General features: G+C 50.2%; 2 protein-coding genes across 2 annotated transcripts in view; one reads left to right on the forward strand and one right to left on the reverse strand.

Annotated features, from left to right (window-relative positions):
* Nek2 (NIMA related kinase 2) overlaps nt 1-16,446 on the forward strand; it is a 712,524-nt gene that overhangs the window by 168,640 nt on the left and 527,438 nt on the right. The gene's annotated exons all lie outside the window — the stretch shown is intronic.
* Nenf (neudesin neurotrophic factor) lies at nt 1,758-11,310 on the reverse strand. Its single transcript, XM_052200771.1, has 4 exons — nt 11,102-11,310; nt 7,157-7,217; nt 5,528-5,631; nt 1,758-2,063 (listed from the first exon to the last, which is right to left on the reverse strand). Exons 1-4 carry the CDS (start codon nt 11,273-11,275, stop codon nt 1,887-1,889), a joined length of 516 nt encoding a protein of 171 aa, XP_052056731.1. The 5' UTR covers nt 11,276-11,310; the 3' UTR covers nt 1,758-1,886.

A 16,446-nucleotide genomic window follows, 5' to 3' on the forward strand; every position in this document is an offset into this window, starting at 1 on the left:
ATCTCAAAGCGAGAGGCTGATCCTACCGAAGAGAGGCCCCTCTGCAGTGAAGTGCAGCTTCGAAGGAAGAGCAGGATTGGGAGCCTGAGGCTGGCGGGGAACGCTGGGCCCTGATGGGGCAGGATTAGGGGCAAATGTGGGGAGCCAGCCTTGCTGGAAAATCCCAGTCAGGCTCGGAGGCATTGCCCTTCTGTGGAGATCATGGAATTCCAGGCTGCTGCCAAGTCAAGATGGTGCAGGAAGTCCTGGGCTCCTATGCCAGGCGTATTGGGTGTTTTCGAGGGCTGTACACCACTGGGATTGATTTGTACCATTTGTTTGGGGCAACATGTCCCTGCACAGGCTACATTGGCTCAGTGAACAACTTTTGGAGCTACATAGGCCCAGAGTCTTTCTGTTCTCGGTTGGCACTGTAACTAAGGCATCCCCCTGCCAAGACAGTAGTCCCCATGGGTCAGTGAAGAGTGCAGATAAGTCACTCTGGAGATGGTTTCAGAGAGCAGTGACTGTGTTATTACACAGGAGCAACCACTTACGTAGTGAAAGCCTGGTGATTGGGATGGTTAGCACGTTACCTCGGATTGGAGAAAGCGCTCATACCGCCAGGCTCTCTGTGCAGGATCACAATGGAGGAGTGTGGAAAGTGCAGACACGTACAGGCCAGCTACCAACGACTCACACTACTCCAGGATTCAGTGTTCTGACTTCCGAAGCACGGTGTACCTTGCTGCTGCCAGGCCACGAAGCCCTTGGCTTCTCGAGAGGGACCTGGAGGCTTGCGACTGGACTCCCTAGCCCTGGAGTGTACCGTCAAGTATGGTAAAGGTCACACTAGTCCTTAGAAAGATCTGAGCCTGCTCTCTGAGGTATGCGAAGGGCCAGGGCTGGCTTTCCCAGGGCCTCTGGTCCAGCTGAGTCTTAGCTTCCCTGGCTAGCCTCTAGGTGTACCAAGTCCTGGGGCCGGGCTCTGGACAGTCTCTATTTAACGTAAATATTCTATTTTTTGTACACACACACACACACACACACACACACACACACACACACGGCAGGGAGTCATCATCCCAGGGTGGCCATGAACCCCATACATAGCTGAGGCCAGTCTAGAACTTCTGATCCTCCTGCCTCTACCTCCTGAGCTCTAGGATCTCAAGTGTATGTTACCATACCAGTTATGTGGTGCTGTGGCTGGATCCCAGTCTCGTGCATGCTAGGCTAGCACTCTACCAAATCACACACACACACACACAGCTTCTAGCTATTTCTTCTGTCTGTCTGTCCATCTGTCCGTCCATCCATCTATCCATCCATCTAATGTATGTGTTTTGTCTACATGTAAGTTTGTGTATCATGTATACACATGTACCCACAGAGACCAGGGAAGGGCATCAAAGTCTCTAGAACTTAAGAATCTGTGAGCTACCATGTGTGTGCTGGGAAGCACCCCCAAGTCCTCTGTGACCCCTGACCAGGCTCTGCCACACGAGACTCCAGGCTCCCTACTAATCTGGCTGCAGCCAGTTCCTCCCACCGCTTACGTAGTCCTTACCACCTGGCCTCTTCACAAGCAGGCATGGGCATCAGGACCAAGACAGGAACCTCACCCCTGCAAGCCATGCGTAGGAAGTGCAGAGACCCGAGAATGCTTCTGCAGCAATGGGGTATTAGTTTGTGGTAGGGTGTGTGGGGAACACAGAAACGAATGTGGAATCAGACACCCGGCAGGCGGGGCCCCTGACAAAGGACAATACATAGTCTCCCAGTTAAACACCAGCTTTATTCAGATGCAGGGCACTTCCTCAGAGGCGTCCTCCGCTTGTTCTGTGGGGCATTTAGCTCCTGTCCCCTCACCTCTCCCTAGACTGACCCAGCTTCTCAGCCAGACCTCAGAACTCGTCCTTTATGTCGAAATGGGGCTGGTCTTCAGGCTTGAAGTCCAGGTTGGGGCTGCCGTCCTCGTTGAGGATCCTGCGGGCCGTGTAGCCAACAATGGGGTACTTGGCTTTGTATACCTTGCTGAAGACGTCATCGAGGGCCTCCAGCTCCTTGGCAGTGAGACCCGTCTTGGGGAGAAGAAATGGGAGAGAGAGATGAGCAAACTGAATGTGACACACTGTGTCTGGCACTGTCCTCTCTGCCCCTGCCTTATCAAACTTCTAACACAAGAGAAAAACACACTAAAATAAAACCAAACAAAACCAAGGGGTTTTGTTGTTGTTGTTGTTTTGTTTTGTTTTGTTTTTTGAGGAGAGAGTAAGAGCCCAGCCCTCACCGTCACAGATTATGTGACTAAGTTTCTTGCATCTGGAGAAATTGCAGGGGTCCGCACATCTGGAGTAAAACACATGAGGCTCACTCTGGGAAACTGCCTTTGTGTTCATGGCATCCAATCGTGACAGAAAAAGTATGGGGGAAAAAATCCTCCATCTTAAATCAAAGAATGAACAATACACTTTTAAACAGCTGGGAGCTGGAGAGATGGCTCAGCAGTTAAGAGCACTGACTGCTCTTCCAGAGGTCCTGAGTTCAAGTCCCAGCAACCACATAGTGGCTCACAGCCATCCATAAAGAGATCTGACACCCTCTTCTGGAATGTCTGAAGACAGCTACAGTGTACTTATATGTAATAAATAAATAAATCTTCAAAAAAAAGAAAAAGAAATGGCTGTAGGTTTGCAGGGTAGGCGAGGGTTGTCTACAGGACGTGAGTGTGGGATGCGTGTGCTCTGTGAGAGCAGAGTGTGGGTACTAAGTGTCTGTACAGAGAGAGAGAGTTCTGGGGGTGTGCTGGGGAGCAATGGCTTCGTCAGTCTCTAGTCAGCTGATACAGGAAATATTTTCCATGGAACACCCAATCCTGGGCGGGCGGGACTGCAGCCTGCCCACCTCTCTATGTTATTATACATTTAAGGACCACCATCTGCTGTCATTTGAACTGAGGATGTCCCTTTGTGAAAGGTCCAAGTGTCAATGGTTTGGTCTCCAGGGTGAAGTTACTGGGAGGTGAGGGCGCCTTTAAGGGGTGTGGCCTAGTAAGAGGCCCTTACATTGAGAGTGCGCCCTCTAGAGGAAACGTGGGACGCTGGCCGCTTCATTTCCTCTTTTCCTTCAGAGCATGGCCTATCTCTGCCACATGCTCTAGCTATGAGATCAACCAGTCATGGACTGAAGCTTCCAGAGCTTTAGACCCTTTTTCTTTAGACATTACTTAGAAGTCTAGAGAGACGGCTTGGTGGTTAAGAGCTCTTACTGCTCTTGTAGAGGACCCATGTTTTGTTCCCAGCACGCCCACCAGGCAGTGTGAAACTGTCTTTGACTCCAGCGTCAGGGGATCTGGTGCCCTCTTCTGGTCTCTACGGGTACCTGCATGCCTGTGGTGCACATAAACTGATACAGGCACACATACACAGAAATAAAAATAAATTTAAAAAAATATTTATGTCAGATACTTTGCTATAATATGGAAGGCAGACTAAATCCTTCCCATTAATTTCTTTCTATTCGAGACAGGGTTTCTCTGTGTTGTGGCTCAAGAATTTGACTCATCGGGCTGGAGAGATTGCTCAGAGGTTAAGAGCACTGGCTGTTCTTTTAGAGTTACTGAGTTCAAACAACCACATGGTGGCTCACAACTATCTGTAATGAGATCTGGTGGCCTCTTCTGACCTGCAGGCATACATGCAGGCAAAACACTGTGTACATAATAAACAAACAAACAAACAAATAGCTGGGCAGTGGTGGTGCACGCCTTTAATCCCAGCACTTGGGAGGCAGAGGCAGGCGGATTTCTGAGTTCAGCACTTGGGAGGCAGAGGCAGGCGGATTTCTGAGTTCGAGGCCAGCCTGCTCTACAGAGTGAGTTCCAGGACAGCCAGGGCTAAACAGAGAAACCCTGTCTCAAAAATAAATAAATAAATAAATAAATAAATAAATAAATCTTTAAAAAAAGAATTTGACTCATCACAATTTATTTATATTGATTTGATAAGCACAATTCATGTGAATATCAGGCTATTGTGGCATTTACTATATAAAAATTACTATACTATACTATACTATGGCCATTACTATATAAAATTATTTTTAATGGATGATTTTTTTGTTTTTGTTATTTTGGATTTGGTTTTTTTGAGACAGGGTTTCTCTGTATAACCCTGGCTGTCCTGGAACTCACTCTGTAGACCAGGCTGGCCTCCAACTTAGAAATCCACCTGCCTCTGCCTCCCAGAGTGCTGGGATTACAGGCATGTGCCACCACCGCCCAGCTAAAATTATTTTTAAATTACGTTTATTATGTGTATGTATGCATAGCACACACATGCTGGTATGCACATAGGGGTCAAAGGGCGACTTGTTGGAGTCTCTTCTCTCTCTGTTTGGGTCCCTGGGATTGAATTCAGGTCATGAGGGTTGGAAACACCTCATTTTTACCTGCTGACTCTTCTCACCATCTCCCCTTTTGTTGTTTTGTTTTGTTTTTCAAGACAAAGTTTCTCTATGTAACCTTGGCTGTCTGGGAACTTGCTCTACAGACCAGGCTAGCCTCAAACTCCAAAGATCTGCCTGCCTCTGCCTCCCAAGTGCTGGGACTGAAGGCGTGCTATAACCAGACCCCTGTTTAAATGCTGTGTTCCTCTGCACAGAAGCACCAGCATAGAAAGGAACCTTGTTTCTCCTGTCCACCTGTTAAGCTATGGCAACCGGCAAGAGCAGGACTCAGAGATGGGATATGTGTGGAGCGCACAGGGATGTCAGCTGACCCGTCCACACAGGGTTTGGACTTAAGTCTGTAGACAGTGAGATGCCATCAGAGGCTCCTAAATAGGGCGGCCCAGTAAGACAATGCATTCTAGACAGTGGCTGGCTACTAAGACACACAAGCCCATCAACAGGCTTATGAAGAAGTTTTGTTGACCAAGGAGCTGGTCCAGTGGTAGAGCATTGTCTACTGTGTGTGTGTGTGGGGGGGGGGGGGGGGTCTACATTCAAATCCAGAGTAATGAAAGAACAAGGAGCTGGTCCAGTGGTAGAGCATTGTCTACTGTGTGTGTGTGTGGGGGGGGGGGGGGGTCTACATTCAAATCCAGAGTAATGAAAGAACAAGGAGCTGGTCCAGTGGTAGAGCATTGTCTACTGTGTGTGTGTGTGTGGGGGGGGGGGGTGTGTCTACATTCAAATCCAGAGTAATGAAAGAACAAGGAGCTGGTCCAGTGGTAGAGCATTGTCTACTGTGTGTGTGTGTGGGGGGGTGTGTCTACATTCAAATCCAGAGTAATGAAAGCACTCTGTTTAACCCAGAGACTAAAACAAAACAAACAAAACTAAAAACAACTAGGCTCAGTGGTACGCATACCTTTGATCTCTGCCCTCGGGAAGCAGAGGCAGTCCTGTGAGTCTGAGGCCAGCCTGGCCTACCTAGAGAGTTCCAGTCTAGACAGGGCTACATAGTGACACCCTGTCTCAGGAACCAACAACAAAATGGACAGAGTGGGAACAGAGCATTTTGACAAAGGCTCATCCGGCTTACAGTGTCGTGAGTGAGGTCTGCAGGATCCAGCGACATCTTGGCCACACCCCTGCTGGAGTCCTTCCCGGCCAAGGCATTGTAGGGGGCTCCGCGTCCATAGAACTCTGCATCGAGGAGGAGGAAGGAAGAGTGGGTGCACATGGCGGAGGCCAGGAGTTGGGGGTTCTCCAGACCCTGCCCCGTCCCCCCCCCCCCATTCTAGGAAAGGCTGTAGTTCTGAGGATGAACTACTTAACAGGGCAGATGGGAGGGAGGCCCAGGTATACACCTGGTGCTGCACCAACCCAGAACACACCTGCCAGCTGAGAGATTGTTTGCAGAAAACACACAATGAAGTCTCTTTAAAAATTAAAATGTAGGGGGCTGAAGAGATGGCTCAGCAGTTAAAAGTACTGACTGCTCATCCTGAGTTCAATTCCCAGCAACCACATGGTGGTTCATAACCATCTGTAATGGGATCCGATGCCCTCTTCTGGTGCGTCTGAAGACAGCTACAGTGTAGTCACATACATAAAATAAATAGATTTATTTTTTTAATTAAAATGTAAGTTTTGCCTAATGACACGGGCCTGTCATCACAGCTAGAGAGGAAGCTGATGCAGGAGAGTTGCAAATTCAAGACCAGCCTATGCCTGCCTGGGGGTAAGCAATTTTAATGGGGGAGAGAGGCTAGGGTTGTAGCTCATTGGTACTTAAAGCCCTGGGTTAAATACTGTGTGTGTGTGTGTGTGTGTGTGTGTGTGTGTGTGTCTATCTGTCTGTAGAGTGTGTGTCTGTCTGTCTGTCTGTAGAGTGTATGTCTGTAGTGTGTGTGTATAGTGTGTCTGTGTAGTATGTCTGTGTGGTATGTTTGTGTGTGTATATATGTGTATGTATGTATAAGTATGGTGTATTTGTATGTGTGCCTGTGTGGCAGTGTATTTGTCTGTCTTTAGAATGTATGTATATCTATGTGACATGTTTGTCTCTGTGTGTATGTATGTCTCTATAATGTGTTTGAAAGTATGCCTATGTGGTGTGTTTCTGTGTGTGTGTCTGTCTGTCTGTCTACCTGCGTATAGAGTGTGTGCTCCTGCATGGTCTCTCTCTCTCTCTCTCTCTCTCTCTCTCTCTCTCTCTCTCTCTCTCTCTCTCTCCTGTGCATGGGTGTGTGTGTGTGTGTGTATGTATGTATGTATGTGTGTATGTATGTATGTATGTATACACAAACATAGACAAGGAGAGCCCTGGTCTTAAACATCTCAGAAGCCAAGTCTTCTACTATGCCTACTTAGAGGAGCAATGAAAACTCACCTCCTGGTAGTATAGTAGATACAGTCAGGGAAATGTTATGTGAACTGAAATGTTCTGCTACTTCTACAACAGCACTCTTAGCTAAGGGACACTCTTCTGGCTTCTAACAGAGAGCTCGTGGGGTTTGAACTGGATTCCACAAGCCTTCAAGTAGAAACGAGGCATCGACAGGAAGTACTAAGTACAGAGACCTGTTTTGGTGAAACACTGAGAAGGATTAGCTCCACCCTGCCTTTCAGAGGAAAGGTAAGGCCTTGGCTGACAGTACCCCTGCCTCATCCCTCCAAGCACCTGCTCTGGGGAACCCGAGTTCCCTAGGAGTGACAAGACACTTACCCTTCCCAGAGGTGACATCGAACACCACTCCCTTCACGGCCAAGTAGATGGGCTGATCATCCTGGAAAGCAGGGGAGAGGCCTTAGGAGCAGGGGAGAGGCCTGAGGGGCAGGGGAGAGGCCTGAGGGGCAGGGGAGAGGCCTGAGGGACAGAGGAGAGGCCTGAGGATCAGGGGAGAGGCCTTAGGAGCAGGGGAGAGGCCTGAGGGGCAGGGGAGAGGCCTGAGGGTCAGGGAAGAGGCCTTAGGAGCAGGGGAGAGGCCTGAGGATCAGGGGAGAGGCCTTAGGATCAGGGGAGAGGCCTGAGGGGCAGGTGAGAGGCCTGAGGATAAGGGGAGAGGCCTGGGTGGCAAGGGTGAGACCTGAGGATCAGGGTAGAGGCCTGAGGGGCAGGGGAGAGGCCTGAGGGGCAAGAGAGAGGCCCGAGGCACTGAGGAAGTCACTGATGCCGATGGCAATTTACTTCACAAATCTATGGACTGTGGTGACTTGTGAACCTGGACCCTTGTGGTATCCTCACATGCCCTTTACCACCCTTTCAAAGGGCATTAATGGAACATTCTCCTCTGTCTGCTCTTCAGAAAGAGGGAAAGACATGGCCTCCCTCCATGCCTGAGAAGGGACATTGGAATGCCTTCTCCAGTTCAGGCTTTGGTCAGAAGCTACAAAGTGATAGTTTTGGCAGCTGCCACTCAAGAGAGATGACCACAAAATGGAAGAGCCTAATCTACGTTTTAAGATGTAAAGGTGGGTTGGTGAGATGGCTCAGCAGGTAAGAACACTGGCTATTCTTCCAAAGGTCCTGAGTTCAAATCCTAACAACCACATGGTGGCTCACAACCATCCGTAGACACCTTTTCCTGGTGTGTCTAAAGATAGCTACAGTGCACTTACATTTAATAATAAATAAATCTTTGGGCTGGAGCAAGCAGAAGTCCTGAGTTCAAGTCCCAGCAACCACATGATGGCTCCCAACCTTTGGTACAGCTACAAGTGTACTCATATACATAAAATAAATAAATCTTTAAAAAAGGTTGTAAAGTCAAGAAGAATCAAATAACCAAGAAAGACTAATGTTACACTAGAAGTGTAAGATGAAATAAACAGTTTCCTTCCCAAGTTGCTTTAGGCCAACTTTAGGTTACTGTATTGTATCACAGCAATAGAAAGCTATGGCACAGGGTCAAACAGTGAGGCCTTGTCTCAAGAAAGGAAACAATAAAAATGAAATTCCAAAACTGCACACAGGGACTTTGAAGTTAGGCTGGAAGGACCCTAGATGATGAAACACTCTCCTTGCGAGTGAGGCTGTTTGCCGTGCCTATGTGCACAGGTCTGCGCATGCGTGCGTGTGTGCGAGGGTGAATGTGTGACCCTTGAGACACTGCCTTGAACTCAGTTCTCCTGAATGTCTCCTGACTGTTGGGATTCCAGGCTTGCCCCAGCACACCCTGCAGAGTAAGGCTGGGCCCAATGATGTTGAATGGCAGAGACTAAAGCTTCCGTTTGTCTTCTCTCCCTTGACCACCAGAGGGCACCCTTAGCCCAGAGAGAACTTTGCGGGATGTAGGGTGAGCGAGTGAGTGGAGCCCCAACGTTACTCAACCTCACGGCTCCAGGAAAGCAGATGCACGTCGGGAAGGGACCAGAACCTTCACTGTCCCTTCACCTGGGACATCCATGGCCTCGCCATCTGGCCTGCCTGCCTGCCTGCCAGCCTCTGGCCAAGCCGAGGCCAATGGCAAGCGCTCCAGCCCCTCTAAAGCAGGGCCTCCAAGCACTGGGCGGAGAGGAAGTAGGTGGAGCCTGGGCAGAGCCGGCAGGAGGCTTAGACATTGGCCAGAGCTCCTGCCCCTCACCCGTCTCTGCGCCCACGGAGCCAGACTGGTCCCCCAGAAAGAGGAAACCTGCTGTGGGTGTTTGGTTTGGTTTTTGTTTGTTTGTTGTTTTGTTTTCAGAGAAAAGTGCTGTAAGGGCGTGGTCTTCAAACTGCTGTTGGCACGCGTGTCCTATTTCAGGGTCATGGAACAGGGGTTTATCAACAGACTTAAAGGGATGGGAGAAAATAATAGAACGTGAGAGAAAATGTTAGTGCCCGAGTGTGAGCCTTTCCTCAGCACACTCTCAACGTTTTATAGTAGGGTCAGCAGGCGCAGAGGCTGGGTCAGGGTTGCTGTGCCACGCCCTTTGTGTGGCCCCCATCTTGTCTTTACGAGATGCCAGTGTAGGCGAGGTACTCCTTGTGACCGTGGGAGGGGCAGTTTCACATATCCACCCAGGAGTGCGACCAAGCCAGAGTTTATCAGTCCTCAGCCAAGTGTGACAGGCAAGGCTGAGACCTGCAGCCAGCGGACTTCACACGAAGGAACTTATGTTCTACGCCAGTTTGGGTGGGTGTGGCCTGCCCCAATCCATTGAAAAGCCAAGAGGTTCCTGAGGAAAAAGAAACTTCACCTAGCAGGGCATGGTGGTGCTTGCTTTGAGATCTCAGTGAGTTCTTCCACCACCCTTGGGCTACACAGTGGGTCCAGGACGGCCAGAACTACATAGTGAGACCCTGTCTGAACAGCACTCCCGGGAAGGAAGGAAGGAAGGAAGGAAGGAAGGAAGGAAGGAAGGAAGGAAGGAAGGAAGGAAGGAAGGAGGACAGCAAGTCCTCCTGCTGTACAATTCCAGCCTCCTTCCTGGTACAGCCTGCCTAGTCAGGCAGCCCCACCAGCTGCAAACTGTTGTAATAGAATCCCCCTCTATCTGATGCCAACACCATACAGTTGAAAATAAGGCCCCTGTGGTGCTTAGTAACTTGGTCCCAGTCACACCGCACAGCAAGAATCTAACTGTTCTCCATGCATCTACACCAGGAGCTCCCTCCGCCGTCCCTTAGCGCCCATTCCCATTCCTGTCACGTTCCTGTCTCTGTGTCCTTATGGACCTGTGGGTCCAAACCAGCGGTTCTCACCCTTCCTAACGTTGTGGGCCGCGGTGACTCACTCCCACCAACCATGAAATTATTTCCGTTGCTACTTCATCATTGTAATTTTGCTATTGCTATGAATCATAATGTAAATACCCGTGTTTTCTGATGGTGGTCGGACCCACAGGCTGAGAACCACTGGCCTAAGCTTTCATCCCTAAAGATCTGCTTTGGGGGCAGGGATCTGGAGAGATAGCTCAGCGGGTAAGAACTGACTGCTCTTCCGAAGGTCTGGAGTTCAAATCCCAGCAATCACATGGTGGCTCACAACCATCCGTAATGAGATCTGACGCCCTCTTCTGGGGTGTCTGAAAACAGCTGCAGTGTGTACTTAGATATAACAATAAATCTTTAAAAAAAAAAATCTGCTTTGGGAGAGATCCTTGCATATTTGGTCTATGTAAGGTTCGATAACCCAGAAGCTAGGGAACACAGGGTACATGGATTCAGCAAAGCAACACGGGTCCTTCCCTCGCGTACCACTGAGCCCGCCGTGCCTCAGTTTCCCTATCTGTAAAGACAGGGGATCAATCCTGGACTCACTGCAATGTTGTGTAGATCCAGGCTTCCTCCCCATCTAAAGCAGCTGTCCGTGTCGGGAGTGTTATTTTCCCCTCTGCATTCATTCCCACCTGCCCAGACACTAAGTGGGGTCTGAAGGACTTCAGAAGGCCTGGGACACCGCTGCAGGAAAAGGAAGGCTTGGATCGTCCGGCCGGCCCCGACCCCCTAGCCCAGTGCGCACGCTCCGGCCGGTCACTTTGCACAAACTGTAGGCCATGTGGCCCCAGCTCACGCTCACACGAAAATCGAGAAGGGTCTGAGGTCTGTACTCAGAGCCACAGTGATAAGGCGGGGCGATGGAAGCGCGGGGTGGGGCGTGAGGGCGACGCCCTGCCTCCACCGGGCCTCGCGTGGGTCCCCGCCACCAGCCAGCCCCGGACAGCCGCCGGCCCAGGCCGCGCCGCCTACCTCCTCGCCGCCGTAGCGGGCCAGCTCCTCCTCGGTGAAGAGCCGCACCGGGGGCCCGCGCTCTGCGGGGCGCGGCGTCTGCCCAGCCCGGGCTGAGGGCACCGGGACCAGAGCCAGCGCCAGGGCGAGCGCCGCAAGCGGCCGCAGCCGCCACCCGGGCGCCGGGCGCGCCATGGACAGCGAGGAGCTGGCGGGAGGACGGCGGGGCGGAGCACGGTCGGCTCCTAGGGAGGGGCCCTGTAACACAGGACCCAGCCTTATCAATTGTCGTCTCCCTCCTTTCTCTCTGAGGCTAAGTCCTACTACATAGCTTGTAATATTCTTGAACTGGTGGCGATCCTCCTGCCTCAGCCTCCAGAGAATTAGAATTATAAACCAGTGGCACCAAGCCCGAGTAACTTCCCCGCTCCCTCCCTTCCCTTCCTTCCTTCTCTCCAATCCTTTCTCTCCCTCTCTTCCTCCTTCCTTTCTTTTCTTTTTTCCTTTCCTTTCTTTTCCCTTCCCTTCTCTTCCCCACCCCCACCTTCCTGTCCAAGTTTTCATTCTGTAGCTCAGGCTGGCTATGTCCTAAGGCAGACCTTGCAGGGATTCTCCAAACCTGGTTCTTTTATAGGATTGTGTTGTAACTTACATGATTATGGCTTTGAAGGCTTTGCCAAACTCACAACACAATCTTTTTACACCAAGTCACAGAATCTCAAGGTTGAAGAGGCCCTTCTAACTCGCAGGGTGAAATATCACAGCTTTCTTGAGGCCTAACACATCTTGACAATATCTCTGGCCTTGAGCATTCTGGCTGCTCCAGGGCCCTCTCTCTGCAGGCCTGTGTCAGGACGCCAAAAGATTCTTCTACAAATTCTACTGACCACACCAACTGCACTGCCTATTCTTCCATAGGGCCCCGGGTTCTGCATTTATGTGGCAGTTCACAAACATCTGTAACTCCAGTCCCAGGGGCCCTGACACCCCTTCTGACCTCTGCAGGCACCAGGCACGAACGTGGTACACAGGCAAAATACCCATACACGTAAACAAAATTTAAAAAGAAAATTAAAACTATTTTCCACTAGTTTTTACTAGTATTTATTTCTTAGCTGTGTCCAACAGTAGAGTAGAAGGGCCACAGTACAGATTGTTGGCCACACGGTGACAGAGAGGCTGAGGCTGAGACCTGACAGGAGAGGAGGAGGCGTGGCTCACCAGCCACAGATGGGGAGGAGGCGTGGCTTACCAGCCACAGATGGGGAGGAGGCGTGGCTCACCAGCCACAGGTGGGGAGGAGGCGTGGCTTACCAGCCACAGATGGGGAGGAGGCGTGGCTTACCAGCCACAGATGGGGGGAGGAGGCGTGGCTTACCAGCCACAGATGGGGAGGAGGCGTGGCTCACCAGGCAGGAGCTATGTATTAAGAAGCTGGAATCTTGGGAAGGAAGCTAGAGTTTGACAGCTGCGGTGTCTGAGGCAGGGAATGGAGGCTCACAGAGGATCCTGGCCCTTCCCTTTTCTTGGACCTGCTGATCTCAGGTAGCACATCCCCTTGACTGAATTCAATGGACACTTTTTTTCTTTCTTTCTTTTTTTTTTTTTTTTTTTTTTTTTTTTTTTGGTTTTTTGAGCAGCATATCCGCCCCGGTGGTGGTGGCGCACGCCTGTAATCCCAGCACTTGGGAGGCAGAGGCAGGCGGATTTCTGAGTTCGAGGCCAGCCTGGTCTACAGAGTGAGTTCCGGGACAGCCAGGGCTATACAGAGAAACCTTGTCTCGAAAAAACCAAATCCAAAAAAACCAAAAACAAACAAACAAACAAACAAAACAAACTTTTTAATGGCTCATTTTATCCCCTGAGCTCTGTGAACAGTGTATTAGTACTCAATATGCTAATTTGTGACTAATCACTAATTAGTACCGAACGTGCTAATTGATACTAATTCGTAACAAATACGTTATTCACAACCAATGCTTTACAAGAAGTAGCTTAAGGAAATAAAGGTTTATTTTGGTTCACGGTTTGGGAGATAACGTCCCATGGGGTGGGAAACACCTGGGAGTGGGGGTCGGCTGTTTGTCCAAGCCTCAGAAAGCAGAGAAGAAACGCCAGCGTTCAGTGTACTCTTTCTTTCACCATTTCTCTTCATCCCTGGGCCCCCACCTGTGCAATGGTGCCATCCACATCTGGGTATTCTGTCTGGAAAAGCGCCACAGACACTCCTAAAGGTATCCTCACCAACGCGCTTGGGTTCTTTATTCAACCAAGTTGACAAAGTCGACCACCACAAACAGGTAGCAATAGTTTCATATTACTCAAAAGGCAACTGAGGGACAGGAAGGTTAAATGGCCTTACCAAGGTAACAGGCCCAGAGCAGAGTCGAGATAGAAGTGGGTATCGGGGTGCCAGGCTCTCGATTTCACTAGCTGCCCTCTGATGTTCTAAAATGGACTTTGAGTGGAGAAATGGCACAAACTGTGGTTTGAATAAAAGTGTTTCCTAAGGACCCTTAGGGAGTGGCACTATTAGGAGATGCGGCCTTGCTGGAGTAGGTGTGGCTGTGTTGGAGGTCGTGCATTCCAGGGAGCAGGCATCAAGGTTTCAGAATTTCAAGCCAGGCCTAGTTGAAGTGGAAACTTAAGGGTTCTTCAACAAGTCAGTTGTGTTGGATGGTGGTTTGTTGGGGCAAACACGTGAAGGAGTGTTTTCTGAAGTGGACACGGGAAAGGCTCAGATGACTTGTGAAGGGACGTTTCACTAAAGCAGACACAGGAGGAAGAATGTTCTGTTAAAACAAACACATAAAAGGACTCGTGATGAAGGAGTCTTTACCAAGGACACACATCTATTGGTCCACCTTACCTTGTGTAGCCCCATTTGTTGGGACTCACAGAGAGAAATACATCAAGAAACTTCTGGTGGTGTGTCGTGGCTTCTTGCTGTTTTCATGGATTTGGGCTGATGGACAGAGTGATGTCAGCTGAGACAGGTGCACGTGCCTAGACCGACAGTGCTGTGGAGGACGTGTGATGTTTGGACAGAGTCTGACCAGGACTCCACAGTGGCTGAGGCTGAGCTTGGCTTGCTTGTAGAGCTAGCTGTGTAACATTTGCTCTCAGATCTGCACTGACAAAGACACAGCCGAGAACTTCTCCTGGCGTTCTTCCTGGCCCCTCCTGCTGACTTGTGTGGCAGCTGAGGCCTGCCTGTCTCTACTAGGCTGTGCCACCGCTGCTGTTTCGTGTTTGCTATCCAGAGTCTACCGAACCGGACTGCTGGTATATCTGTGAAGTGTTTGCGAGTGCATTGAGCTGCCGCTGCTGGTCTGGGAGCTGATAGCACAGATGGGATTGCTAGAAAGAACCATCTCTAAACAGGTCCACTTCCCTGTATCCTGTCTTTTCCACTACCTCTGGTGGGTGGTGGGCTAGAAGGGAGGTTATAGTGTTTAAGATTAGGTATGAAAAAAGGGAATGTTACACCTAGTAACTTTACATGGTCTCTTCATTGCAACGGGACCCCTCACCAAGACACAAGCCAGGGCCTCAGAGAGCTGGCACTGATCTGCTTCCATATATTTGGGAGTGGGGTTAGTTTCTTAGGGCCACTGAACTGAAGGAGCACAAACCAGAAAACTTACAGATGTGCTTGATCTCTCGGCATCGTGACATGACGTGGTCATCTACAAAGTTCATTTTTGAGGAACATGCAGTCTAGTTACAAAAAAATTGCATGTTTTAATTAAGTTTGTGATTTTGTGCGGGGATCATAGCTGGCCTGGGGCACACAGGGCCCAGGGATGGAGGGGAGACCGGCGACCATCACATGAGTAACTGGAGAGTCACTGTGGCTTTGCATCCTGGAGTGTAGCAGAATGTTATCACATGGTGTCCTCCTGTCTTGACGTCATAGTCCTGGTTATGGTGCTTTGAATGAGAATGTCCCCCATAGGGTCTTATATTTGAATACTTTGTCCCTGGTTGGTAGAGCTGTTTGGAAAGGATTAAAGTGTGTGGCCTTGCTGGGGGGGTGGTGTCACCGAGGGTGAGCTTGGAAGTCTCTGAAGGGATCTGAACACTCGGAGCTTTCTCTCTGCCTCTTGGTTGCAGATCAAGCTTCCCTCCATCATCATGGACTCAACGTCTGAGACTGAAAGCCAAACTAAAGGCTTCTTGTTCTAAATCGCCTTGTTCACGGCGTTCTCCCACAGCAACAGAAGACACCTTCTGTCTTTTTATAAAGACACAGATCACATCAGATTACCTCACCTCACACCCAATCAATTCCTCGATGACTGTTTCCAACAGAGTCACATTTTGAGGTATTTCCATAGTTTGAGGGACATAAATCATCACCTGAGTCTCTAGGATAGAGACCATAGCTGGAGCCGTGAGACTGAAAGGACCACTCCCCTGCCCAGGGAGCAAGTGGAAAGGAGACAGACAGGGAAGCTGATTTTGAAAATGGTTTTGTAGGACCAGGAGGAGGAGGAGCCAGAGCACAGACTGTGAGAGAAGAGGGCAGGTAGAGCCTGGATGGAAGGTGCCGTGGGGAATGGAGGCTGGCCCAGTGCTGCAGAGAGTGGGAGTGAGAAGCACACGGGAGGAGAGGTGGCGCCGTGGAGAGGTGGCACAGTGGTCCAGGGCTTGCTGTGTTCACCTGAGTTCAACCCCGGGAACAGACTACAAGAAGTTGTCTTACAGAAGAGTTGGGAGAAAGATTGAGGGACGGGAAGAGAGCAGGGACTCACTCCACAGGAAGGCCAACAGAGTCAACTAACATGGACCCTTGTGGGGCTCCCAACCAACCAAAGAGCAAGCACAGGCTGGACCTGGGTCTCCTGCACATATAACAGATGAGCAGCTTGGTCTCCATGTGGGTCCCCCAAAAAGTGGAGCAGGGTCTGTCCCTGAGACTGTTGCCTTCCTGTCTGCCTGTGGATCCCTCACCCCTAAATGGACAGCCTTGTTTGGCCTTGGTGGAAGAGGGTGTGCCTAGTCCTGAACCCTCTTGTGTGAGGTGGGGTATGGGGAATTAAGATGGGGGTGGGGGGGTTGACACCCAGAGGGAGGGCTTCCCTTTCTAAGGTAAATGGGGGGAAGACTTACGTGAGGGTATACTGGGAGGAGAGGAAGAGCTGATGTTGGTTTGTACAGTGAATAATTTAAAATGTTGCCCTCTGACCTCCACGTACACAACACCCACCATCTCACACACGCATACTAATAATGCAGAAGATCAACAGGAAGAGACATGAGGCAACAGCCACCTGGCCTGAAAGGCAGGAGTCACTCTTTAAAAGCGTGACCCTGGGAGAAGAGTCCTCGGGGACCTCAAGGACTGAAAACCCTATTTTGTG

Source organism: Apodemus sylvaticus, chromosome 12 (assembly GCF_947179515.1).
Source record: "Apodemus sylvaticus chromosome 12, mApoSyl1.1, whole genome shotgun sequence".
In the NCBI taxonomy this organism is placed as follows: domain Eukaryota; kingdom Metazoa; phylum Chordata; class Mammalia; order Rodentia; family Muridae; genus Apodemus; species Apodemus sylvaticus.